At 41.4% G+C, this 27,391-nt stretch overlaps 1 protein-coding gene across 4 annotated transcripts in view; it reads right to left on the bottom strand.

Annotated features, from left to right (window-relative positions):
• The window catches only part of LOC126458591 (protein CLEC16A homolog), a 243,512-nt gene that overhangs the window by 51,219 nt on the left and 164,902 nt on the right, over positions 1-27,391 (bottom strand). For all 4 annotated transcript variants that reach the window (XR_007585664.1, XM_050095734.1, XM_050095735.1 and 1 more), the window contains exon 16: positions 18,283-18,434. Coding sequence is in view for 3 of the 4 variants with exons in the window: in XM_050095734.1 (XP_049951691.1) it covers positions 18,283-18,434 (152 nt within the window). In the remaining variant the exon portion in view is untranslated. The remainder of the gene's footprint in view (positions 1-18,282; positions 18,435-27,391) is intronic.

The raw sequence follows: 27,391 nt of genomic DNA, 5'->3' as shown, positions 1-27,391 counted from the left end.
TGCTACTGGAGCTGCATCGTCCGCATATAACAACTCACGGCTAACAACTGTATTTACTATGGTCTTGGCCTTGAGGCGAGCAATGTTGAAAAGATTTCCATCAGACCTCATATGTAGATACACTCCCTCATCACGGTCTTCAAAGGCAAATCTGAGCAGAAGGGAAAAGAAAATCCCAAATAATGTAGGAGCTAACACACACCCCTGTTTCACACCGCTATAAACAGGGAATGCTTCTGATGTTTTACCATTGAAGCTGATTGTTGCTTATGTTTTCTCATGGAAAGAGACAATTATTTGTAGTGGTTTAGGTGGGCATCCAATCTTCTGCAACAGTTTGAAAAGCCCATTTCGGCTCACTAAATCAAACGCTTTAACAAGGTCAATGAAAGCAATATAAAGTGGCCTCTGCTGCTCATGACATTTCTCTTGTAGCTGTCTTAAGGAGATCATACCTACAGTTGATCGGCCAGGCCTGAAGCCACTCTGAGATTCTGGGTAGATTCTGGAAGCTAAGATTTGTAATCGCACTAGGATGACTCTTGCATAGGCTTTCCCGCTACACTTAGTAATGAAATGCCTCGGTAATTGTTACAGTCACTTCTGTTCCCTTTCTGTTTATATAGAGTATTGTTGTTGTTGTGGTCTTCAGTCCTGAGACTGGTTTGATGCAGCTCTCCATGCTACTCTATCTTGTGCAAGCTTCTTCATCTCCCAGTACCTACTGCAACCTACATCCTTCTGAATCTGCTTAGTGTATTCATCTCTTTGTCTCCCTCTACGATTTTTACCCTCCACGCTGCCCTCCAATACTAAATTGGTGATCCCTCGATGTCTCAGAGCATGTCCTACCAACCGATCCCTTCTTCTAGTCAAGTTGTGCCACAAGCTCCTCTTCTCCCCAATTCTATTCAATACCTCATCATTAGTTATGTGATCTACCCATCTAATCTTCAGCATTCTTCTGTAGCACCACATTTCGAAAGCTTCAATTCTCTTCTTGTCTAAACTATTTATCGGCCACATTTCACTTCCATACATGGCTACACTCCATACAAATACTTTCAGAAACGACTTCCTGACATTTAAATCTATGCTCGACGTTAACAAATTCCTCTTCTTCAGAAACGCTTTCCTTGCTATTGCCAGTCTACATTTTATATCCTCTCTACTTCGACCATCATCAGTTATTTTGCTCCCCAAATAGCAAAACTCCTTTACTACTTTAAGTGCCTCATTTCCTAATCTAATTCCCTCCGCATAACCTGACTTAATTCGACTACATTCCATTATCCTCGTTTTGCTTTTGTTTATGTTCATCTTATATCCTCCTTTCAAGATACTGTCCATTCCGTTCAACTGCTCTTCCAAGTCCTTTGCTGTCTCAGACAGAATTACAATGTGATCGGCGAACCTTAAAAGTTTTTATTTCTTCTCCATGGATTTTAATACCTACTCCGAACTTTTCTTTTGTTTCCTTTATTGCTTGCTCAATATACAGATTGAATAACATCGGGGATAGGCTACAACCCTGTCTCACTCCCTTCTCAACCACTGCTTCCCTTTCATACCCCTCGACTCTTATAACTGCCACCTGCTTTCTGTACAAATTGTAAATAGCTTTCCGCTCCCTGTCTTTTACCCCTGCCACCTTCAGAATTTGAAAGAGAGTATTCCAATAAACATTGTCAAAAGCTTTCTCTAAGTCTACAAATGCTAGAAACATAGGTTTGCCTTTCCTTAATCTTTCTTCTAAGATAAGTCGTAGGGTCAGTATTGGCTTACGTGTTCAACATTTCTACGGAATCCAAACTGATCTTCCCCGAGGTCGGCTTCTACCAGTTATTCCATTTGTCTGTAAAAAATTCGCGTTAGTATTTTGCACCTCTGACTTATTAAACTGATAGTTCGGTAATTTTCACATCTGTCAACACCTGCTTTCTTTGGGATGGGAATTATTATATTCTTCTTGAAGTCTGAGGGTATTTCGCCTGTCTCATACATCTTGCTCACCAGCTGGTAGAGTTTTGTCAGGACTGGCTCTCCCAAGGCAGTCAGTAGTTCCAATAGAATGTTGTCTACTCCCGGGGCCTTGTTTCGACTCGGGTCTTTCAGTGCTCTGTCGAACTCTTCATGCAGTATCATATCTCCCACTTCATCTTCATCTACATCCTCTTCTATTTCCATAATATTGTCCTCAAGTACATCGCCCTTGTATAGACCCTCTATATACTCCTTCCACCTTTCTGCTTTCCCTTCTTTGCTTAGTACTGGGTTTCCATCTGAGCTCTCGATATTCATACAAGTGGTTCTCTTTTCTCCAAAGGTCTCTTTAATTTTCCTGTAGTAGGCAGTATCTATCTTACCCCTAGTGAGATAAGCCTCTACATCCTTACATTTATCCTCTAGCCATCCCTGCTTAGCCACTTTGCACTTCCCGTCGATCTCATTTTTGAGACGTTTGTATTCCTTTTTGCCTGCTTCATTTACTGCATTTTTATATTTTCCTCCTTTCATCAATTAAATTCAATATTTCTTCTGTTACCCAGGGGTTTCTACTAGCCCTCGTCTTTTTACCTATTTGATCCTCTGCTGCCTTCACTATTTCATCCCTCAGAGCTACCCATTCTTTTTCTACTGTATTTCTTTCCCCCATTCCTGTCAATTGTTCCCTTATGCTCTTCCTGAAACTCTGTATAACCTCTGGTTTAGTCAGTTTATCCAGGTCCCATCTCCTTAAATTCCCACCTTTTTGCAGTTTCTTCAGTTTTAATCTACAGTTCATAACCAGTAGATTGTGGTCAGAGTCCATATCTGCCCCTGGAAATGTCTTACAATTTAAAATCTGGTTCCTAAATCTCTGTCTTACCATTACATAATCTATCTGAAACCTTCTAGTATCTCCAGGGTTCTTCCATGTATACAACCTTCTTTCATGATTCTCGAATCATGTGTTAGCTATGATTAAGTTACGCTCTGCGCAAAATTCTACCAGGCGGCTTCCTCTTTCATTTCTTACCCCAATCCATATTCACCTACTACGTTTTCTTCTCTCCCTTTTCCTACTCTAGAATTTCAGTCACCCATGACTATTAAATTTTCGTCTCCCTTCACTACCTGAATAATTTGTTTTATCTCTTCATACATTTCATCAATTTCTTCGTCATCTGCAGAGCTAGTTGGAATATAAATTTGTACTACTGTAGTAGGCGTGGGCTTCGTGTCTATCTTGGCCACAATAACGTGTTCACTGTGCTGTTTGTAGTAGCTTACCCGTACTCCAATTTTTTTATTCATTATTAACCCTACTCCTGCATTACCCCTATTTGATTTCGTATTTATAACCCTGTATTCACCTGACCAAAAGTCTTGTTCCTCCTGCCACCGAACTTCACTAATTCCCACTATATCTAACTTTAACCTATCCATTTCCTTTTTTTAAATTTTCTAACCTACCTGCCCGATTAAGGGATCTGACATTCCACGCTCTGATCCGTAGAATGCCAGTTTTCTTTCTCCTGATATATAGAGTAACTATCCTTGAATTCCGCATACTCATCGGGACATAACCTTCTTCCCAGCTGGTTGTGATAAGCAAATATAAATGTTTGAAAAGAACAGACTTGTTATACTTAATAACCTCTGCAGGGATCCCATATTCACGTGGGGCCTTTCCGTTAGCAAGAGAGTCTATTTCTCTACTGAGCTCTTCCATAGTAGGCATTGCACCTAGTTCTTCCATAACTGGCATTTGTTTGATGGCGTCACATGCATCCTTGCTAACTTCATTCTCGGATGCATACAAATCGAGGTAGTGTTCAACCCTGTGTTCCATTTGTTTGCCTTCATCAGTAATGACGTCACCTGTCTTGGACTTCAGAGGAGCTGTTTTTCTGACAGTTGGTCCAATTGCTTTCTTAATACCATCGTACATTGCCTTAGCATCCCCAGAATCGGCCGCTTTCTGTATACCTGCACATAAATTCAGCCAGCAGTTATTTGCACATCTCCTTGACGTTTGCTGTGCCCTGTTCTTTGCTTTTCGTAGGTCATTTCGAGTTCTTTCATTTGGGTTTCTTTTCTAAGCAAGTAGGGCTCTCCGTTTAGCCTCAGTGACTGGTTCCATTTCTTCCAAATTTTGCTCGTACCAGTCCTTATTTCTTTTTCCTTTTATTCCATAGGCCAATACTGCTGAGTTATAGATTGCACCCGAGAGTTTTGCCCATTTCTTATAAACATTCCTTTCTGCTTGCACGTTTCCTGGGAAAGCACTTTCAAAATTACTGGCAAAATCCTGCTTTCTTTGCGTGTCATGAACATGATTTGTGCTGATATGGAGATGACCTCTCGGTTTAGCGTGGTGATATTTCTTAGGAGTGAGCCTCAATGTGCACGCCACCAGGTCGTGGTCAGTGTTGCAATCAGCACTATGATAACTTCATGTCAGTAGCACATTTTTGAGACCAGTACGCCCAGCTATGACTAAGTCAAGTAGATGCCAGTGATGAGAGTGCAGGTGTCTCCAGGACACCTTGTGCTGATCCTTAAGCTGGAAATATGTGTTTGCAATGCAGAGTCCATAAAAGCAGCAAACTTCAAGCAGTCTCTGGCCATTTTCATTCATTTTTCCCACCCCATGATGTCCCAGGCAATTCAGCCATAAGTCATTATCTGATCCAACTCTAGCATTTAAGTCCTCTAGAATACACAGTGTCTCAGTGCTAGGTACCTTGGCTATTCTGTCGCTGAGTAAATCATAAAACAGATCCTTCTCTTCCATGCTGGATGATAAGGTGGGAGCGTACACATTTAGGATGTTGACAGTGCTGCTTGAGGAGCATATTTTTAAAGCAATAATTCACTCTGTTCCACCGGATGGTGGCACAGTACAGTTTAGGAGTGTGTTTTTAACAGCAAATCCTACTCCATGAAGTCTTGGCTCGTCTTGAGACTTTCCCTGCCAGAAGAATGTGTAATTATCCTCCCTGATAGTGCCCGCATCTGGAAGCCGCGTCTCCTGCAGTCCTGCGATGTCAACATTCAAACGATGGAGCTCTCTGTCAATTACGGCAGTCTTACGGATGAAATCAACCTCTTGGGCATCGTCAATGTACCTTGGACACACGGTCCTAACATTCCAGGTGGCAATACAAACTAGTGATTTCTTTATTATTTCATTTTTGTTTTTAGTAGGTGTACTGTATCAACCCGCTTGTCGAAGATTACTTCTAAGCTCCACACACCCCGTGAAACAGGCAGATAGTGGCGGGACAGCACCTTATTGGCTGGGGGCTGCCCAGCTTGAGGCGGGCAGTAGCTGTCCAATGAGATGCAATGATCTTTCCCACTGTTGGAAGTTGCCCCTGGCACTCGGGTCCTATGCCAATCAGACAGAGCTTATAACCGGTAACTGCCTCTTCCCGTGTTGTGCCGAAGTCCTTGGACGTCGCTGAAGTGTCCTCTCCAGGATGCTACAAGCCTGAGCGATAAATATGAAGACACGTGAGTTACCCAATCATCAAGGTCTCCCTCTCGACCTAAATGATAATATCCAGAGGAAAGGCAAGCCAATACGTCTGGTATCACGTCGGTTGCAGGAGCTGCTGAAAAGGGACGTAGTATGCCTTCCAACCGCCTTTGGGGCTCCACTCCAGATTTTCTTTCAGGGTTTTCTCCCTTAGACTTAAGCCCTCCCAAGACCAACCACAAGGCAGTGGTGTGTTAAGGTAATTAGAGAAAGAAAAGTAATGGTAACTGAGGAGAGGGTAGGGAATAGGATGTATAGGATATTAGAAGGGTTGTTCTGAGGCACACTTTGTCTGGCTCCTCTGCTGAGACCTGTCCGGCTAGGTTGGACCTGCCAATAGCTACGCTCCCGCCGATATAGCTCTCAGCTTCCTTGGAGCACACAAACTCTCCCCCCCAAATGGACAGTGCTGCAATAAGGCGGTGCCTAATGGCAGAGCGCAGCTTTATAAATATGTGCAAACAATAGTCTCACATAGTAAGCTTTAAATGTTCTCATCACTCTTTGGTCCATGGGTTGAAGCAAGCTGGTTGCACTCTGTGACAAAAATACAACACACACATATATAAAAAACAAAGATGAGGTGACTTACCGAACAAAAGCGCTGGCAGGTCGATAGACACACAAACATACACACAAAATTCAAGCTTTCGCAACAAACTGTTGCCTCATCAGGAAAGAGGGAAGGAGAGGGGAAGACGAAAGGAAGTGGGTTTTAAGGGAGAGGGTAAGGAGTCATTCCAATCCCGGGAGCGGAAAGACTTACCTTAGGGGGAAAAAAGGACAGGTATACACTCGCACACACGCACATATCCATCCACAGATACAGACACAAGCAGACATATTTAAAGACAAAGAGTTTGGGCAGAGATGTCAGTCGGGGCAGAAGTGCAGAGGCAAAGAAGTTGTTGAAAGACAGGTGAGGTATGAGTGGCGGCAACTTGAAATTAGCGGAGATTGAGGCCTGGCGGATGACGAGACGAGAGGATACACTGAAGGGCAAGTTCCCATCTCCGGAGTTCGGATAGGTTGGTGTTGGTGGGAAGTATCCAGATAACCCGGACGGTGTAACACTGTGCCAAGATGTGCTGGCTGTGCACCAAGGCATGTTTAGCCACAGGGTGATCCTCATTACCAACAAACACTGTCTGCCTGTGTCCATTCATGCGAATGGACAGTTTGTTGCTGGTCATTCCCACATAGAATGCATCACAGTGTAGGCAGGTTAGTTGGTAAATCACGTGGGTGCTTTCACACGTGGCTCTGCCTCTGATCGTGTACACCTTCCGGGTTACAGGACTGGAGTAGGTGGTGGTGGGAGGGTGCATGGGACAGGTTTTGCATCGGGGGCGGTTACAAGGATAGGAGCCAGAGGGTAGGGAAGGTGGTTTGGGGATTTCATAGGGATGAACTAACAGGTTACGAAGGTTAGGTGGACGGCGGAAAGACACTCTTGGCGGAGTGGGGAGGATTTCGTGAAGGATGGATCTCATTTCAGGGCAGGATTTGAGGAAGTCGTATCCCTGCTGGAGAGCCACATTCAGAGTCTGGTCCAGTCCCGGAAAGTATCCTGTCACAAGTGGGGCACTTTTGTGGTTCTTCTGTGGGGGATTCTGGGTTTGAGGGGACGAGGAAGTGGCTCTGGTTATTTGCTTCTGTACCAGGTCGGGAGGGTAGTTGCGGGATGCGAAAGCTGTTTTCAGGTTGTTGGTGTAATGATTCAGGGATTCCGGACTGGAGCAGATTCGTTTGCCACGAAGACCTAGGCTGTAGGGAAGGGACCGTTTGATGTGGAATGGGTGGCAGCTGTCATAATGGAGGTACTGTTGCTTGTTGGTGGGTTTGATGTGGACGGACGTGTGAAGTTGGCCATTGGACAGGTGGAGGTCAACGTCCCCTCAAACCCAGAATCCCCCACAGAAGAACCACAAAAGTGCCCCACTTGTGACAGGATACTTTCCGGGACTGGACCAGACTCTGAATGTGGCTCTCCAGCAGGGATACGACTTCCTCAAATCCTGCCCTGAAATGAGATCCATCCTTCACGAAATCCTTACCCAATCTGTTACCCCCGGAAACCATCCTTGTAACCATTGATGCCACGTCCTTATACACAAATATTCCGCACGTCCAGGGCCTCGCTGCGATGGAGCATTTCCTTTCACGCCGATCACCTGCCACCCTACCTAAAACCTCTTTCCTCATCACCTTAGCCAGCTTCATCCTGACCCACAACTTCTTCACTTTTGAGGGCCAGACATACCAACAATTAAAGGGAACAGCCATGGGCACCAGGATGGCCCCCTCGTACGCCAACCTATTCATGGGTCGCTTAGAGGAAGCCTTCTTGGTTACCCAAGTCTGCCAACCCAAAGTTTGGTACAGATTTATTGATGACATCTTTATGATCTGGACTCACAGTGAAGAAGAACTCCAGAATTTCCTCTCCAACCTCAACTCCTTTGGTTCCATCAGTTTCACCTGGTCCTACTCCAAATCCCATGCCACTTTCCTTGACGTTGACCTCCACCTGTCCAATGGCCAACTTCACACGTCCGTCCACATCAAACCCACCAACAAGCAACAGTACCTCCATTATGACAGCTGCCACCCATTCCACATCAAACGGTCCCTTCCCTACAGCCTAGGTCTTCGTGGCAAACGAATCTGCTCCAGTCCGGAATCCCTGAATCATTACACCAACAACCTGAAAACAGCTTTCGCATCCCGCAACTACCCTCCCGACCTGGTACAGAAGCAAATAACCAGAGCCACTTCCTCGTCCCCTCAAACCCAGAATCCCCCACAGAAGAACCACAAAAGTGCCCCACTTGTGACAGGATACTTTCCGGGACTGGACCAGACTCTGAATGTGGCTCTCCAGCAGGGATACGACTTCCTCAAATCCTGCCCTGAAATGAGATCCATCCTTCACGAAATCCTCCCCACTCCGCCAAGAGTGTCTTTCCGCCGTCCACCTAACCTTCGTAACCTGTTAGTTCATCCCTATGAAATCCCCAAACCACCTTCCCTACCCTCTGGCTCCTATCCTTGTAACCGCCCCCGATGCAAAACCTGTCCCATGCACCCTCCCACCACCACCTACTCCAGTCCTGTAACCCGGAAGGTGTACACGATCAGAGGCAGAGCCACGTGTGAAAGCACCCACGTGATTTACCAACTAACCTGCCTACACTGTGATACATTCTATGTGGGAATGACCAGCAACAAACTGTCCATTCGCATGAATGGACACAGGCAGACAGTGTTTGTTGGTAATGAGGATCACCCTGTGGCTAAACATGCCTTGGTGCACAGCCAGCACATCTTGGCACAGTGTTACACCGTCCGGGTTATCTGGATACTTCCCACCAACACCAACCTATCCGAACTCCGGAGATGGGAACTTGCCCTTCAGTATATCCTCTCGTCTCGTCATCCGCCAGGCCTAAATCTCCGCTAATTTCAAGTTGCCGCCGCTCATACCTCACCTGTCTTTCAACAACTTCTTTGCCTCTACACTTCTGCCCCGACTGACATCTCTGCCCAAACTCTTTGTCTTTAAATATGTCTGCTTGTGTCTGTATGTGTGGATGGATATGTGCGTGTGTGCGAGTATATACCTGTCCTTTTTTCCCCCTAAGGTAAGTCTTTCCGCTCCCGGGATTGGAATGACTCCTTACCCTCTCCCTTAAAACCCGCATCCTTTCGTCTTTCCCTCTCCTTCCCTCTTTCCTGATGAGGCAACAGTTTGTTGCGAAAGCTTGAATTTTGTGTGTATGTTTGTGTTTGTTTGTGTGTCTATCGACCTGCCAGCGCTTTTGTTCGGTAAGTCACCTCATCTTTGTTTTTTATATATATATATATATATATATATATATATATATATATATATATATATATATATATATATATATATATATATATATATATATATATATAAAAAAAACAAAGATGACGTGACTTACCGAACAAAAGCGCTGGCAGGTCGATAGACACACAAACAAACACAAACATACACACAAAATTCAAGCTTTCGCAACAAACTGTTGCCTCATCAGGAAAGAGGGAAGGAGAGGGAAAGACGAAAGGATGTGGGTTTTAAGGGAGAGGGTAAGGAGTCATTCCAATCCAAAATATATATATATATATATATGGGGGGGGGGGGGGGGGTGCATGCAACGGGTTATATATAAATAGAGGGAAACATTCCACGTAGGAAAAATATATCTAAAAACAAAGATGATGTGACTTACCAAATGAAAGTGCTGGCAGGTCGACAGACACACAAACACACACACAAAATTCTGTGTGTATGTTTGTGGTTGTTTGTGTGTCTGTCGACCTGCCAGCACTTTCATTTGGTAAGTCACATCATCTTTGTTTTTAGATATATTTTTCCTACGTGGAATGTTTCCCTCTATTTATATATAACCCGTTGCATGCACCCTCCCACCACCACCTACTCCAGTCCTGTAACCCGGAAGGTGTACACTATCAAAGGCAGAGCCACGTGTGAAAGCACCCACGTGATTTACCAACTGACCTGCCTACACTGTGATGCATTCTATGTGGGAATGACCAGCAACAAACTGTCCATTCGCATGAATGGACACAGGCAGACAGTGTTTGTTGGTAATGAGGATCACCCTGTGGCTAGACATGCCTTGGTGCACGGCCAGCACATCTTGGCACAGTGTTACACCGTCCGGGTTATCTGGATACTTCCCACCAACACCAACCTATCCGAACTCCGGAGATGGGAACTTGCTCTTCAATATATCCTCTCTTCCCGTTACCCACCAGGCCTCAATCTCCGCTAATTTCAAGTTGCCGCCACTCACACCTCACCTGTCATTCAACATCATCTTTGCCTCTGCATTTCCGCCTCGACTGACATCTCTGCCCAAACTCTTTGTCTTTAAATATGTCTGCTTGTGTCTGTATATGTGTGGATGGATATGTGTGTGTGTGTGTGTGTGTGCGAGTGTATACCCGTCCTTTTTTCCCCCTAAGGTAAGTCTTTCCGCTCCCGGGATTGGAATGACTCCTTACCCTCTCCCTTAAAACCCACATCCTTTCGTATATCCCTCTCCTTCCTTCTTTCCTGATGAGGCAACAGTTTGTCGCGAAAGCTTGAATTTTGTGTGTATGTTTGTGTGTCTGTCGACCTGCCAGCACTTTCATTTGGTGTATATATATATAATAGAGGGAAACATTCCACGTGGGAGAAATTATATATAAAAACAAAGATGAGGTGACTTACTGAACGGAAGCGCTGGCAGGTCGATAGACACACAAACATTCACACATGTTTGTGTGTCTATCGACCTGCCAGCGCTTTCGTTCGGTAAGTCACCTCATCTTTGTTTTTTTTATATATATATATATATATATATATATATATATATATATATATATATATATATATATATATATATATACACACGTGGGAAAAATATATCTAAAAACAAAGATGATGTGACTTACCGAACGAAAGCGCTGGCAGGTCGATACACACACAAACAAACACAAACATACACACAAAATTCTAGCTTTCGCAACAAACGGTTGCTTCGTCAGGAAAGAGGGAAGGAGAGGGAAAGACGAAAGGAAGTGGGTTTTAGGGGAAAGGGTAAGGAGTCATTCCAATCCCGGGAGCGGAAAGACTTACCTTAGGGGGAAAAAGGCCGGATATACACTCGCACACACACACACACACATATCCATCCACACATATACAGACACAAGCAGACATATTTAAAGACCTATACTGCTTGTTGAAAGACTGCACCTGAACATATATTCTGATTGGCATCAGTACAATATCAGAAATAAAGGAAAAATTTATAACAGCAGCCACAGAAGCACTCAATGAAAAGGATCTGCAATATGCAGTACTCAAATTAGCCAATGCATTGTCCAGTATATTATGATTCTTCCCACAGCGAAGCTTAAGTTTCAGCTTAAGAAATTCCTTTCAAAAAACCCTAGCAACATATTAGAAGAAAATCATAGTTACATGTAGAATGTTTTGAAAAGAATATGTAAATAGCAGCACATAATTCAAGTGCAATATTATCATTTGAGCATGCTGTTCTGAGAGAGAGTTTTGGACTATTGAAGAGTGGAGATGACTGGAGAAAAAGGAAAAACCATGAATTGGCAGGAGTTTTACAAATCACCGAGCATTGTGGCTGTGGTTAAAGAGAGGAGACTTAGATGGTACAGATGCATAATGCGTTGAGAAGGCCAGATCACCAGGCAGGTGCTAGAAGAAGACAAAAGAGGTAACAGACCAATGCGGAGAACTGGGCCGTGATGGACTTGATAGAATCAGAGAGAATATGAGTATGATGGGACTAGCTGGGAAGAATACAACAGCTGAAGATGATGGAGGAGGCTGATTGACGAGGCCAAAAACTGACTGGCCTGTGAGGCCAACCTGGCAAGTAAGTAAGTAAGTAAGTAAGTAAGTATGTAGGTAGGTACTATCGTACATTAGTCAATGGCATATTCAGAAGAATGCATTATTGTGTTGTGTATCACGTTCTGTGACTTTTAAAGTTTTTGTACACTTGAAATGAATCATTTGATGTTGAATAAAGGATTATTATTGTTACTGACTTACCATCACTTTTTTGGCATTTTTTCCTTCATTCTTTTTCAGTGTTATGCTGAAAAAATCTGCCATTTAAGTTATATTTATTAGACATTATGCAGAATGTTTATTTACACGAAACAGAAGAGGTAAACAACAGCAATAACTCTTGGAGACACCTAGCTCTTCAACTGAACACTGCTGATAGTATTTCGAACAACAGAAGAGTCATAATTTCTAAGTTCTCTTCCCAGAAACTGACACACTTATACTTCAACACTTCACTGTACTGCATAAACACCAATTCAGTTTCTATATTTGAACATGGAAGCCAAACTGTTGTCAGAGACATAGCAGGAATCGGGGATTAGTGCGTTTTATCACTCGACAAAATATTTGATGATGTCATGGAAAGTACCTTTTTAACTTAATTGAGAGAAGACGCACATTTCTTCAGAGTATCGACAGTATAGGAGCCTGTTATTCTGAGTTAACAGAATCTTTCATAACAACAAACTATCATCCGAAGGCTGAAACATAAATCTAGGGTTAGGGCACAAACTTCATTTGTTGCTGGTCACGAGAAGTGAGCTTGGTCTGCAGGATTCTTGTGGTTCAATGTTTTGTTCACTTTTGGCTGATGCATTCAACCCTACATTTTATAAACGTCTGTTCATTTCTTTGCAGGAAATTTCCTTTATCACAATACTGAAACCTTCTCCAATATGTTTTAGTCAGTGACACAGAAGGACCGAAGTCTGCGAGTTCAACATCTTAATGACAGTGACATCATAGAGGCTGAGCTTGGAATACTCAAGTGGAAGGGAGAAATTTGAACATACTTCATAGACAATGCAAGTAATCAAACATTTGGCATGTTGTTTGGCAAACATGGGTGTCAAGAGAATTGCATGAATTTCATTATTTAATAGAGAATTTATATATTCAATGTTCACAATTTACAAAAAAAATTGTCAATAGAAAACAATTTTTTTTCCTCTAACACTTACTGTTGTCTTCCTAGCAAGAACAGAAATCTATAATAAACAATGATAAGGAGCAAAATAGCAAAGTCTGACAACCAAAATTAACATAGTGAACAGAACACCCATCAAGTTGTCATATAGTACCAACATAAACAAATAAGATACATCATTCTATTGATGGTCAGTGTAAATGTTTTTGATTAATGATCAGTGTGAACACAGCCACTTAGACTGCCAAAGATTATTTGATGGTGAAATTCTGTTTGATGTGGTGTTAAGTGTCATTTGACAATACCACTTCCCTATCAACTGCCTAAAAATTGAAACTAGTACACAGTCACCTTCCACTGTTTTCAGTTTCAATGTCATTTTTTGGCAACTTTTTGAAGACTTTGTGGCTCATTCTTTCCCAGTGTTACGCTGAAAAAATTGCATTTCCTAAAATTAAATGTTTTGAAGTGGAATGCTTGGCACTGACAAATTTATTTTCTGTTATTAATATCTTTGTCACATATTCCAGTTAGATTTACTGATACCACTCAAACAAAACTTTTTGACTATCCTGAAATCAGATATCAATTTAGTTTACATTTATACAAAATTTTCATGTTCTTAATGGTCAGATTTACTGTTTCAATCTGCCATTTCTTTTCTCATCATTTTATGAGCAGTTTGGGAAGCACAGAAATCTACTTCCTAACTGTATTATAGGGGTGAGCCAAGCAATATACCCAGACAATTTGATTGCTAAGAGCTTGCCTACAAAAACCAATGACCAGTCACCATTGTGTGCCAGGTTTAGCTGGTTTAAAAATACACAAGTTCTGACATATTAAAACTATATGCCAGATTGGGACTTGATCCCAGTAACTTGCCTTTCATAGGCCTTGCTCGTAACTTGAACTATACAGGCTTGACTTGCAGCCCATCAGTTAAAATTTAGATAGTATCTCTCTCCTACTATCCAAACTTTCTCACACATACCTTGCAGAATTAGTTCTTCTGGAAGAAAAGATATTATGAAAAATTGAAACCGTGTGACAGAAGTCTTGTGAAAATAAAGTAGGAGGGATATAGTGGCAGAATTTAAGCCATGGGGAAAGGTTGTGAGTTTTGCCTGGCTAGTCAGGCAGTACAAGTATTTCCCACAAAATGTAAGGTTCCAAGTTCAAGTCTCATCCTGGTACATTATTTTAATCTACCAGCGAGTTTAAAATTAGGCACACTCCATTGCAGAATGAAATAACTGTTCTGGAAATTTACAATACCAAGTACTGCTTTAGGATTATTGTCAGCTGAAACGCAGCATTTCGATGCAAATGTCATCAAACCAACTCCAATGAAGTTGTTAACAATCATTATTCGCAAAAATATTTGTGTGTATCAAACAGAACATGTAAGCAAGTGCATGATGTAAGTTTAACTCTAGAAGTATCAAATAAATTTACAATGCTACATTAGAGTGCCACAAAACAACCTATATAATACAACTGAAATAAAACAATAATCTTCTGACAGTGGAAACACTAATTTTCTAGTAGCAAGAATCACAATAACACTTCTTTACGATGAAATTCATGAAACACCTCTTTATAATGGGATTCACTTTAAGCAATTTAGGGAAAACATGACAAACATAAATCAAACTGGCCAATCAAGAGTGCAAACTCCACTCCAGGCACCACCTCACTCGATAGCACTGTGCAAATGATCCGGATAATATTATAATCCAACTTTAAGTTCATATCACAAATAACTGTAACTCCAACATAACAGTAAATCATCCTATTTGAACAGAGCTCTTCTTCTCACTGATAATGGAAAACAAAAGACCACATTGTTCAACACAGCAGCCATTTCCTGCTTTATTCTACAGTATTCAGCCATGCGACTAAAGCAGGAGTCATTAACATGAAAAATGATTTTCAGACTACTTTTGTTTCAGGTATAAGCCTTATTAATAACATCTGTAAATAGAAAAAACTTCATATAATTTGAGTTCTCGATAATAACACATCATACATAATTTGGAAGTGTGACGATGAACACAAATGATAAATTATATGGAGCAATAACATACAGTTAAAAAAAGTAATAAAATCTTAATAGTCACAATCACAAATGAACAATATTAAATGATGACTAGTTTCAGCTGATTATACAACCATCTTCAGATGTCAACCAATGACAGAAAATTGCACTAAGGTACAGCACCAGAAGCAATTACTCAAATCATAATAATACAACCCAAGGCTCAATTACATATTGATTATGTATGTGCAGTATCTGCTTGTAAAATGAGACTAAGATGTGTGTGTATCACAATGGATGCTCATGAAAATATGGCATGTAACACTGAATAAAATATTGGGTACTCAAGACCTAAGATATAACAGAGGTGTCAGTACAAACTAAAACACAAAACTTTAATAAAGCAACCTAAAACATGCAGAGTACAAACCCATCCTCACAGCCCACATTAATACACAATATTTTACACATAATATCGTTACATGAGTAACTTGTCAACCAAACCACATTATGTACAGGAATGCTAATGAGTCTAGTATTATGTGGCCTGTTCATAGTTGCAAGCATACTAATCAGCTACATGTGTTCATGCAGACCCACAAGGGGGAGGCAACATGCTGATAGGTAGTACATGTAAATGTAAAAGTACATGTACATGTACATGTAAATAAGAAAATGCAATACACATAATAAACTACAAAAAGTAAACAGACACTGAAAAAAGAATTGAGTAATATCTACCTAATATCATGACACAATACAAAAGCTAGAAGAAATATATAAAAATATACGCATCTAAGATGAATACGTAAAAAATTTTTTGACCATCGGTATGTGATACAAATACATGAAAATCATGGAGAAAGGAAAGGGATATACTATAAATAAATAAAAAGGAGACAACATAGGATACACCACAAAGTACTTCACAGATAAATGAATCACAGTCCGGTGTCTGAGCTCATGAGCTGCGCGAAGCAGAAGAGATGTGACAACAGCTACAAATGTGCGGCTGGCACAGATCATATGTACAGTCAGCAAAATAACAGCACATTCCAAAGCACAGCAGCAAGATGAACAATATTTTTGTAAAATACAATGAAAAATACTGAAGCTCTATCCCTCACTGAAACCATATTTAGTGTTAAGTATAAGATCAGGGGTGTATCTCATTGGGACTGTGACTCTCCAGTTCCTTCACCAAGCCCACTTTTATACCTTTAGGTGCTCTATGCAGCATCTCCACATTACGTTTGGTATCCAGGACAGTGTACTGTCCAGTAGCCGAATGCGCTCAAAAAGCCATCCTATTCTGAGAGTATGTATGCTCTTATTAGTGAGTTTCAAAAGAATGAATTGTCTGGTCAACATAAAAATGATCACGGTACTTCATCTTATACACCCCAGATCTACTGAACTTATCCTTCTTTGGTCCAATTTTGTGTCAAAAACACGTACTCAAAGTGTTTTGCATTTTGAGCCCAAACCTACCATTTGACTTCCAAAAACTGATTCATTTTATCTGATATGTGACCACTATATGACATAGCAACAAATTAATTTTTTATGTTCTGCTCACCTGTTGTATTTTATTAAGTATTTATTTATTATAACTATGTGTACTTGTGCACCACCTATCAGCACATTGCCTTCTGCTTGTGAGCCTGCTCAAGCACGCATAGCCAATTACTCTGCTTACAACTCTGAATGGGCCACATACTACTAGACCCACTAGCATTCCTGTACATAATGTGGCTTGGTTGACAAATTACTTGTGTAACGTTATTTTATGGAAAATATTCAATGCTGACAGTTAAGATGGGATTGTACTTCATATATCTTAGCTTGGTTTACTGTGTTTTTGCATTTTATTTTATAGTGACATCTGTTGATTTCTTAAGTCTTGAATATGTAATATTTTATCTCAATGGTATAGTTTTATTAATTTTCTGGCCGTCTCATTATGAGTGCCACTGTGATGCAGACATCGCGTTTTAGCCCCATTTTATGAGCAGACACTACACTTTTTTTTTAATTGGTATGTAATTGATCTTTTGCCTGTATTGTTATGGTTCGTGTAATCCCTCTGGTACTCTAAATTTGTGCAGTTTTCTGTTGTTATTCCAGATCTGAAGATGGCTGTATAATTTTGCTGATACTAGACATAATTCAATGTTATTCACTTGGAAAATTGACTATTAAAATATTTTATTAAAAGTGTTTTTAACTTTATGTAAAACTTTCAGATTGCTTGTCTCTATCCTGTCTATGTCAGGAATTAACAATATTCTTAACCCTTGAGAGGGTGAACCTGTGTATGATGTGTACCAACTGCAAATAACTTTGTCTTGTACCGTACCACTGTTGTTTTACAATTATGAACCCACACCTACTCCTTCATTAATTCTTCATCAGAGATAAGACGAATAATGTAGGAAAAGACAGATTGCTACTTACCTTAAAGAAGACACGTTAAGCTGCACACAGGCACAGTTAAAAGTCACTCACATATAGCTTTCAGCCACTGTCTTCATCAGTAAAACACACACACACACACACACACACACACACACACACACACACCTCATGCACACACGACAGCCAAATCCAGCATCTTGGGCCAGAACATCCAAGTGAGCAATAGCAATATAAAATAAACAGTGAAAAATTTACGATCTGCGCAAGAAAATGCCCCAGATTCAAAGCTATCAGCACAGTACCACAAAGAGGTAGTATTAGTAACTAAATAAGCATTTAGCTGAGATGTGAAGCAATGTGCTGTTTAATGCTTCGAATGGGTCATTTCGGGGTAACACTTGTACGCAGCAACAGAGTGGCATAATGAAAGTTTTTTATTATTGTGTAATTAAACAGCAATTTACCTCCTATAACTTACGTTTATTTTATTGTTGTTTAATTAAACTAAGATTAAACTGTGAGTCTGCTCATAAGTGTTTACCTTGGTAACATAAAAGCAGCTATTCTTTACACGTGTACAAAGTATGCCATGAGCCCACTCTTTTTACGAAAATTGGTGTGTCATCTCAAGGTTTAATTGTTACTGACAAAATACATATAATCTTCTAGGACATTTTCTTTTACATTTCTTGACATATATTTAAGATTATGCAACTCACCGTTGTTTAGCTGCCATGCACCTAATATGATCATCAAATATGAACTTTGCTGACAACAGTGGCACACGGTTGGAAGAGCTACTCGAAAGTGGACGGTGAACAGTAATATGCAAACAACGGGAGTCATCTTTGTCTCCTGTAACTTCTATGTCCTGAAACATGAAACAATTTTATTCTCATTAATTAAACTGTGGAGGCAAGACATGAACACTGTGATGACCACACTGAGTAGTAAAATAAAGCCACCTTTACTCAAAAAGTATTGTTATTGTTGATTTTTCCACTTCGTATATAAGGACAAATAATGGTAGACAGAGTCTCTTTTGAAAGCTAAAAAAAACCTTTCCAATAACATAAAAACAAGCGTATAGTACACCTTCCCTGCCGATGCCACCAAAAATCATTTTCCCTGTAAGACTATAAATCTAACACTATGAAATCAATTTTAAAGAATTATTACACAAGTTCATTTTGCATGCATGCACAAAGACAATAAGAAACATAAACAAGTACACACAATGATTCTGTGCTTGTAGAGAGGTGGAAAACACTAAACCACTCAGAAAAAATTTATTTTAGTTAAATCTTCAAGTATGTTAGGAATGATTTCTTTATCAGAAACAAAGAGTGATCAAGATATTAAATGTGATGGCATAAAAGTGAAACAGTGGAGGCTACGTCAAACTGCAGGATTGAGACCTTCTAACACGATAAAAAAATTATAAATGTAATAAACATGATAATAATGAAATCGGTGTGGAAAAGATGAGAGTATGCACAGACAAAGAAACAGTGATAGGAGCAAGCCCAGTTACTGCAGCTGACTGAATGATAGCACCATTATTATTTATAATGAATTGTAAACAGCTGCAATACATTAAAAATTTTTCCATGGGAGCGATGAAAGAAAACACGTAGAAAGGTGAACTCAAACAATGGAAACTCCAGGTAGGAATGTCAATAATGTAGGAAAACATAAGATTACTGTTAACCATAAACATGACACATTACATTGAGGACAGGCACAATTAAAAGACACTTATTCATAAGCTTTTGGCCAGAGCCTTTGTTAGAAAAACAGAACGAACACAATTCATTCACACAAGCAAGCACACCTCTCCCTCCCTCTCACACACACACACACACACACACACACACACACACACGCGCGCGCGTGCATGCGCACAGGACTGCCAACTCCGGTAGCTCGGGTCAGAATGCAACTATCACATTGGATGGAATCAGCAATCTGGAGGGGGCAGGGAAGAGAGAGAGGAGCATTGCCTGGCAGAGTGTGCAGAGACTAGAACACCAACAGGTGCAGCGTCAAGAGGTTGTGGGGCAGGGAGGTGGGGAAAAAGGAGCAAAAAAGAAGAGTAGCAGGGAAAGACAGGCCAGTGCATTGTTAGAGGGAGGCAAACAAAGAGATGGGAGATGAGAATGGGGAGGAAATAATAGGCCAGACAGGGTGGAAACTGTCAGATGGAGGGTGTGGAGACAGTACATTACCATAGACTGAGGCAAGGACAATTATGGGAGTGGAGAATGTGTTGTAAGGATAAATCCCATCTTCGCAGTTCAGAAAAGCTGGTGTTGGAGGAGAGGATCCAGATGGCTTGTGTAATGAAGCAGTCACTGAAATCAAACACGTTATTTACAGATGTACGTAGTGCCACAGTGTGATCTAATTTGATCTTGGCCACAGTTTAGTGAAGGCCATTCATTCAGGTGGACTGGTTTGTGGTCATACCAATATAAAAAGCTGCGCAATGATTGCACCAGAGTTTGTGTATGACATGGTTGCTTTCACAGGTGGCCTGACCCGCAATGGCATAGGATAAACCTATGACAGGAATGCAACAGGAAGTGATGGGTGGGTGGATTGGGCAGGTCTTGCACCTGGGTCTTCCACAGCGATATGCTCCTTGTGGCAAGGGGCTGGGATTGGGGAAGGCATGTTGTAATGATATCTTCACAATCTGGACTTAGGAACAAGACACCTATCTTAATTTCTTCACAACCTCAAAACCTTCTCTCCCACCTGCTTCACTTGGTCCTCTTCAACCCAGCATGCCACCTTCCTAGACATTGACCACCACCACCTCCTCCTTTATGGCTCCACTTGTATCTCTATTCACATTAAACCCACCAACCTCAACAGCACCTGCAGTTCGGGAGCTATCATACCTTTCATACCAAAAAATCCCTCCCATATAGCCCACCCACCTGAGGACCTCGACCAGTATGCTGAGGGTCTCACCAAGGCCTTCACAAACCGATCTCCTTCGCAATTCGCCTCACACTCCCAGTCCTCCCACCATCCCCAAGAGTCAACCACAAAGTGGTGCCTCCCTCATCACCAAATACCACTCCGGACTGAAACAACTGAACCACATCATTTACCTGGGATTTGATCACCTGACATTACATTGTGAAATGAGGGACATTCTACATCTACATGGATTCTCTGCAAATCACATTCAACTGCCTGGCAGAGGGTTCATCGAACCACCTTTACAATTCTCTATTATTCCAATTTTGTATAGCATGTGGAAAGAACAAACACCTATATCTTTCTGTATGAGCTCTCATTACCCTTATTTTATCATGGTGATCGTTCTGCCCTATGTAGGTCAGTGTCAACAAAATATTTTCGCATTCGGAGGAGAAAGTTGCTGATTGGAATTTTGTGAGAAGATCCCGTCCCAACGAAAAACACCATTCTTTTAATGATTTCCAGCCCAAATCCTGTATCATTTCTGAGACACTCTCTCCTATATTTCATGATAATACAAAATGTGCTGCCTTTCTTTGAACTTTTTTGATGTACTCCGTCAGTCCTATCTGGTAAGGATCCCACACCGCGCAGCAGTATTCTAAAAGAGGACGGACAAGCGTAGTGTAGGCAGTCTCCTTAGTAGGTCTGTTACATTTTCTAAGTGTCCTGCCAATAAAACGCAGTCCTTGGTTAGCCTTCCCCACAACGTTTTGTGTGTGTTCCTTCCAATTTAAGTTGTTCGTAATTGTAATTCCTAGGTCTTTAGTTGAATTTACAGCTTTCAGATTAGACTGATTTATCATTTAACCGAAGTTTATCAATTCCTTTTAGCACTCATGTGGATGATCTCACACTTTTCGTTATTTAGGGTCAACTGCCACTTTTCGCACCATTCAGATATATTTTCTAAATTGTTTTGCAGTTTGTTTTGATCTTCTGATGACTTTATTAGTTGATAAACGACAGTGTCATCTGCAAACAACCAAAGACTGCTGCTCAGATTGTCTCCAAAATCGTTTATATAGATAAGGAACAGCAAAGGGCCTATAACACTACCTTGGGGCACGCCAGAAATCACTTCTGTTTTATTAGATGACTTTCCATCAATTACTGCAAACTGTGACCTCTCTGACAGGAAATAACAAATTCAGTCACATAACTGAGACGATATTCCATAAGCACGCTATTTCACTATGAACCACTTGTGTGGTACAGTGTCAAAAGCCTTCCGGAAATCCAGAAATACGGAATCGCTCTGAAACCTCTTGTCAATAACATTCAACACTTCACTTCATATGAATAAAGAGCTAGTTGTGTTTCACAGGAATGATGTTTTCTAAACCCACGTTGACTGTGTGTCAATAGACCGTTTTCTTCGAGGTAATTCATAACATTCGAACAGAATATATGTTCTAAAATCATGCTGCATATTGACATTAACAATATGGGCCTGTAACTTAGTGGATTACTCATACTACCTTTTTTGAATATTGGTGTGATCTGCGCAACCTTCCAGTCTTTGGGTATGGATCTTTCGTCGAGCAAACTGTTGTATTTGATTGTTAAGTATGGAGCTAATGCATCAGCATACTCCAAAAGGAACCTAATTGGTATACAGTCTGGACCAGAAGACTTGCTTTTATTAAGTGATTTAAGTTGCTTCATTACTCTGAGGATATTTACTTATACGTTGCTCATGTTGGCAGCTGTTTTCAATTCGAATTTTGCAATATTTACTTCATCTTCTTTTGTGAAGGCATTTCGGAAGGCTGTGTTTAGTAACTCTGCTTCAGCAGCACTGTCTTCGATAGTATCTCCATTGCTATTGCACACAGAAGGCATTGATTGTTTCTTGCCACTAACATACGACCAGAATCTCTTTGGATTTTCTGCCAGGTTTCGAGACAAAGTTTCATTGTGGAAACTGTTATAGGTATCTCGCATTGAAGTCCGTGCCAAAATTTCGAGCTTCTGTAAAAGATCGCCATCTTGTCGATTTTGTGTCTGTTTAAATTTGGCATGTTTGTTTCGTTGTTTCTGCAACAGTGTTCTAACCCGTTTTGTGTACCGAGGAGGATCAGCTCCATCGTTTGTTAATTTATTTGGTATAAATCTCTCAATTGCTGCCAATACTATTTCTTTGAATTTAAGGCACATCTGGTCTACACTTATATTATTAATTTGGAATGAGTGGAGATTGTCTCTTAAGAAGGCGTCAAGTGAATTTTTATCTGCTTTTTTGAATAGGTATATTTTTCGAGGATTTGGGGACTACAATATTCAATCTCGCTATGACCACTCTGTGTTCACTAATCCCTGAATCGGTTTTGACACTCATTATTAACTCAGGATTATTTGTTGTTAAGAGGTCAAGTGCATTTTCACAACCGTTTACTATTCGCGTGGGCTCATGAACTAACTGCTTGAAATAATTTTCAGAGAATGCGTTTAGCACAATATCGGATGATATTTTGTGTGTACCTCCGGAATTAAACATGTATTTTCCCCAACATATCGAGGGTAAATTAAACTCACCACCAACTATTATCGTACGAGTCAGGTATGTGTTTGGAATCAAACTCAAGTTTTCTTTGAACCTTTCAGCAACTGTATCATCTGAATTGGGAGGTCAGTAAAAGGACCCAATTATTATTTTATAATGTTTGCCAACAGTGACCTCTGCCCATACTAGCTCACAGGAAGTACCTACTTCAATTTCGCGACAAGATAAACTACTGCTGACAGCAAAAAACACACCACTGCCAACCGTGTTTAGCCTATCCTTTCGGAGCACCGTTAGGTTCTTCGCAAAAATTTCAGCTGAGCTTATAGCCGGCTTTAGCCAGCTTTCAGTGCCTACAACGATTTGAGCATCAGAGTTTTCTATTAGTGGTTGGAGCTCTGGTACTTTCCCAACACAGATACGACAATTTACAACTGTCATACCAATGGTTCCTGTATCTACATTCTTCCCGTGTTCTGCCTGCACCCTTTGTTACTGAAACCCTTCTTGTGTTTTTCCGAGACCCTCTAACCTAAAAAACCACCTAGTCCACGACACACAGCCCCTGATACCTGTGTAGTCGCCTCCTGCATATAGTGGACACCTGACCTATTCAGCGGAACCTGAAACACAATCACCCTTTGGCGCAAGTCGAGGAATCTGCAGCCTACTTGGTCGCAGAACCGCCTGAGCCTCTGATTCAGACCCTCCACTTCGCTCAGTACCAGAGGTCTGCAATTGGTCCTGTTGACTATGCTGCAAATGGTCAGCCCTGCTTTCATCTTGCAAGCAAGACTGGCAGCCTTTACCACTTCTGTTAGCCGCTTGAAACCAGAGAGAATCTCTTCTGATCGAAAGTGACACACATCATTGGTACCGACATGAGCAACCACCTGCAGTTGGCTGCACCCTGTGCTCTTCATGGCGTCTGGGAGGACCCTTTCCACATCTGGAATGACTCCACCCAGTATTCTCACGGAATGCACATTGGTTTTCTTACCCTTGTTGTCAGCCAAGTCCCTAAGGGGCCAATAACGCACCTAACGTTGGAGCTCCCGGCTACCAGTAGTACCACCCTCTGTGATTGTTTGGATCTTGCAGGCTGAGTGGTTTACTCTGAAACAGGACAGGTGGCAGCATCTAGCTCAGAGACAGTGTCAGCCACAGACAGCACCTGGAACCTGTTTGTCAGACAAACCGGGGAGGCCTTACATGTGGCCGCCTGGGAAGTCTTTCGCCGCCTGCTTCACCCCGGGGCGACCTCCCACTCAACCACAGGTGAGGGGTCAGCTTCAGTGTGAGCAGTAACTGGGTTGGCCACCGGTGAGGACCGATTGGAGGACTCTTGACGTGCTGGACATCTGTTGGATCCCCACGGCCAGTCCACAACAATGGTGCCCATCCACTGCAGCCTCAAGCTGTGTAACTGAAGCCATCACAGCCTGAAGCTGAGAGCAAAGTGTCACCAACTCAGCTCGCATCCGCACAAAACAATTGCAGTCCCTGTCCATACTAAAGACTGTGGCAAACTAAACTACGCAGATAAATGGAATATCGGCACGTGCTGTGCAACTCTACTCTAGACCCTGATGGAAATGCGCAAACTGTGTCTAGTAATACGCAGATATTCGAAAACCTAACTGCTGAAGCACCCAGGTGAAACTAAATAACTTGCCCCTGATTAGGAACTTGTAATATGTCACAAAATCTGTTTACTTTCCCACACAAAGAAAATGCTACAACTGTGGCTATTAGATATTAAATTTACACGCAGAAACTCAAGAAACTAAACTATTAAAGCACACAGATGATACAATAAATTTCTCTCCTGGTTAGGAACTTGTAAATGACACAAAAGCAGTTACTTCCCCGTTGCTGCATCTGTCTCGGTCGGCTACTGCTGCCCAAGATCCTTCCGGCTCCTCCTAAAGCGGTGTTCTATTGCCCACCCAACATCAACAACATTCTTGTCCATTCATCTACATCTACATCTACATTTATACTCTGCAAGCCATCCAACGCTGCATGGCGGAGGCCACCCTATGTGCCACTGTCATTACCTCCCTTTCCTGTTCCAGTCGCGTATGGTTCGCGGGAATAACGACTGCCAGAAAGCCTCCGTGCGCACTCGAATCTCTCTAATTTTACATTCGTGATCTCCTCGGGAGGTATAAGTAGGGGGAAGCAATATATTGAATACCTCATCCAGAAATGAACCCTCTCGAAACCTGGACAGCAAGCTACACCGCCATGCAGAGCGCCTCTCTTGCAGAGTCTGCCACGAGTTTGCTAAACATCTCCGTAACACTTATCACGCTTACCAAATAACCCTGTGATGAAACACACCGCTCTCCTTTGGATATTCTCTATCTCCTCTGTCAACCTGACCTGGTAAGGATCCCACACTGATGAGCAATACTCAAGTATAGGTCGAACGAGTGTTTTGTAAGCCACCTCCTTTGTTGATGGACTACATTTTCTAAAGGCTCTCCCAATGAATCTCAACCTGGACCTGCCTTACCAACAATTAATTTTATATGATCATTCCACTTCAAATCGTTCCGCACGTATACTCCCAGATATTTTACAGAAGTAACTGCTACCAGTGTTTGTTCCGCTATCATATAATCATACAATAAAGGATCCTTCTTTCTATGTATTCGCAATACATTACATTTGTCTATGTTAAGGGTCAGTTGCCACTCCCTGCACCAAGTGCCTATCTGCTGCAGATCTTCCTGCATTTCACTGCAATTTTCTAATGCTGCTACTTATACTACAGCATCATCCGCGAAAAGCCACATGGAACTTCTGACACTATCTACAAGGTCATTTATATATATTGTGAAAAGCAATGGTCCCATAACACTCCCCTGTGGCACGCCAGAGGTTACTTTAACGTCTGTAGATGTCTCTCCATTGAGAACAACATGCTGTGTTCGGTTTGCTAAAAACTCTTCAATGCAGCCACACAGCTGGTCTGATATTCCGTAGGCTCTTACTTTGTTTATCTGGCGACAGTGCGGAACTGTATTGAATGCCTTCCGGAATCAAGGAAAATGGCATCTACCTGGGAGCTTGTATCTAACATTTTCTGGGTCTCACGAAGACATAAAGCGAGTTGGGTCTCACACGATCGCTGTTCCCGGAATCCATGTTGATTCCTACAGAGTACATTCTCGGTTTCCAGAAATGACGATGTAGGGAAGTAGCCTACTCACGCCGTATAAAATTCACATCAGTCTTTCCATTGTGTGCCAGTCAGTCCGCTGTAACTAGCTCTGACGTCATAAATGTTGCGCAATACTTTAAAAATCAAGTAAATAACCTGAAATGTTTTAGCATGTCAGGAGTAATACTAAATCAATATGTGTTGAAAATCAGTTCAATAACTTTAACCATTTTCGAAATTTGGATGATTTTCTGTAAAAATCATTGGCGCAACAGAAAAGAGCTAGAAACTTAAAAATTTATATTTAGATTCCTTTTTCATAATAATTTAGTGGAAACAGTATTCTGGATCTCACAAATTAAAATTTTAGTTGAAATTCATGATTTTCTGGTTTTTGTCTTAAAAATTAAGGAAGCAAGATAGATTAAATAGGCGAATAAATAAAGCTAGGATGTTTAAATTTAAGTAGAAGGGAGATCCGCTATAATCATAAAGATACGAGAATTTTCAACTGAATAACTATAAAATTACAGTGATAGCGTATCTCCAAAGGGCAAGTTCAGAGCTCGTCTACTGCGTGTAACGTAATTAAATTAATTCTCTCGCCCAAAATATTTGACTTGGCCACATCAGACTTTTATTATGATTACTTACCTGTGTGCTGATTGCACATTTAAATTGAGAGCTTCATCGGCCATCAGCAAAGGAAGCAATGATTTATTCGATAACTTAAAGCGGTGCATTACTAGCCTAGCGGCTAGTAGGGAGAGCCGATTTGATCAAGCGTTCCCTTAGCCGTCCGCACCGCGGCTTTATATATAAGAACGCTGCGCGAGGGAAAAAAGGCCCCAGTTCTCTCCAGACGCTGATTAGCGCACCATCTGTGCCGGGATTCGCGTCGCATCGGTATCATTGCTATAAACAGCCTCGGATGCCGTAATAAGTTACTCGGGATACGCGTAACCATGAAATCGTTTTCGAGTGAAGTGTTAATTCTGGGATGACTTTAATGATCTAGCTTCAATTTGCGTATGTCGTATTTTCACGTGCCGCCGTGGGACAGACATTCTACCATTATTTAGCGTGGCGTTTGATGAACATTATCATCAAATTATGGCGAGCATTCACTTAAACCTTTAATTTGAACAGTTATAGT

This window comes from Schistocerca serialis, chromosome 2 (assembly GCF_023864345.2).
Source record: "Schistocerca serialis cubense isolate TAMUIC-IGC-003099 chromosome 2, iqSchSeri2.2, whole genome shotgun sequence".
Taxonomy (NCBI): domain Eukaryota; kingdom Metazoa; phylum Arthropoda; class Insecta; order Orthoptera; family Acrididae; genus Schistocerca; species Schistocerca serialis.
The sequence above is the reverse complement of the archived record's forward strand: the minus strand, read 5'-3'. Positions and strand labels throughout refer to the sequence as shown.